Source organism: Orycteropus afer, unplaced genomic scaffold (assembly GCF_000298275.1).
Source record: "Orycteropus afer afer isolate SDZICR_OR568_19922 unplaced genomic scaffold, OryAfe1.0 scaffold00001, whole genome shotgun sequence".
Lineage (NCBI taxonomy): Eukaryota > Metazoa > Chordata > Mammalia > Tubulidentata > Orycteropodidae > Orycteropus > Orycteropus afer.
Window position 1 is genome coordinate 32,151,962 of NW_006921588.1, and position 1,561 is coordinate 32,153,522.

Below are 1,561 nucleotides of genomic sequence, written 5' to 3' on the forward strand. Positions count from 1 at the left end.
GGAGAAATCTCTTACCTGTGTCTATTTTCTTTGTAGTGGCCAGAGTGATCAACTTGGCAAAGCTTCTAGATACTATGAGCACAGACTATAAACTATAAATTTCAAATCCAAAAAGTACTTTGAAATTATTAGATGAAAATAGCCCAGAGACTTTCAGTTATTATTTAGGGACCATAGAAAATATTGGACAATTTCCCACAGTAGCCAAATACATGGTCCCAAATTGATTTATCCTTCAATGAGAAGAAATTTAAAGACCTGGACAGAGGAGAAAAGAAATCTACAAAAAAATTCCATTATTATTATTATTATTCTCTCCTTTTTACTTAGGCAACAAGATGGAATTTCTTCAAAAGAAAATCAAAGCAAACCACCAACTTTGAAAATCCAATCTATGCAGAGGTAATTTCTTAAAATTTTTCTTAGTGCCAGCATTCTTTCTTAGGAATAACTCACTTGGCTAAATTGGACATATACTCTAATTATTCTGTGCAAAATGGCCAAGATTAGTTTGCTTCACATGAAATGGTCCTATTGGGCAGAAAACTGGCTGATTTGTGTTTTGTTGTGGTCTTAGATGGGGACAGAGCAAAAGGATGGTGCTACTGAAGCCCCACCCCCATCACCTACCCTCCCAGCTGAAATCTCTCCAAGAAGAGACCCAACTCCGGCCTACTCTGCAGCAGAGGACACTTTTAAAGACACTGCTAACCTTGTTAGAGAGGATTCTGAGGTATAGCTATGCCAGCTCTTTAGGAAAGGATTCGAAACACACTTTTGCACATATATTTTTTACAAACAGATGGAAAAAAGTTAACATTCAGTACTTTATAAAAAATATATGTATTTTTTCCTTTTTGCCTGTAGTTGGAAGTGTCTGTGGAAACTATGCCTTATGGGTCTCTCTCTTTTTTTTTTTTTTTTTACTTATGTTGTCTCATATTTTTACAAATAATTATCACAATGTACTATATGTATATCTTTGCACTGAGGCTGTCTGAAGGTAATGCTATAAATATATTGTACATTTGTAAATCTTGGAAAGATTATAATGTCATTGAATTTTCTAATAAAAGTATCTTCTGAATTGGTTGGTGATCTTACAGTAAATGAATCAATGAGGAAAACAATTGACTTGAGGCCTGTAGCCATTTCTAAAGAAGGGGTACCATTTGTTTATTATAGAATTATCCAGGGAATGAATCTGGGTCTTATTCTTGAATCTGCTTTTACACATCAGCACTTAATTAATCTTCCATATTGCATGTCAACACAATCAGTAGCTGTAATGATGAGGGCACTGTGTGTTGGATCAACATCTGAATTTGACTGTAGACACCTCAGACACTGCAGAAAGTACAAAATGCCATTCAGTTTAACCCTCGTACATGTTTGCATTGTCATACCAGATGCTCTGTTACATACATGTTTTCTCACTAGCTCCCAAATCAATATTTCTGTTTGTAATATCTGTGAGAAAATTCCATGTTATTAAGTGCAAGTGTCATGCAGTGTTTGCGTTTCATTGAATGAACTCCTTCATTTGATGGACCACAGCCTG

General features: G+C 35.2%; 1 protein-coding gene across 1 annotated transcript in view; it reads left to right on the top strand.

Moving 5' to 3' along the window:
* LRP2 (LDL receptor related protein 2) overlaps positions 1 to 739 on the top strand; it is a 187,017-nt gene extending 186,278 nt beyond the window's left edge. Inside the window, exons 78-79 of the mRNA XM_007953659.1 lie at positions 331 to 402; positions 578 to 739. Of these exons, the coding sequence (XP_007951850.1) occupies positions 331 to 402; positions 578 to 739 (234 nt within the window). The remainder of the gene's footprint in view (positions 1 to 330; positions 403 to 577) is intronic.
* The last annotated feature ends 822 nt before the right edge of the window (positions 740 to 1,561 follow it).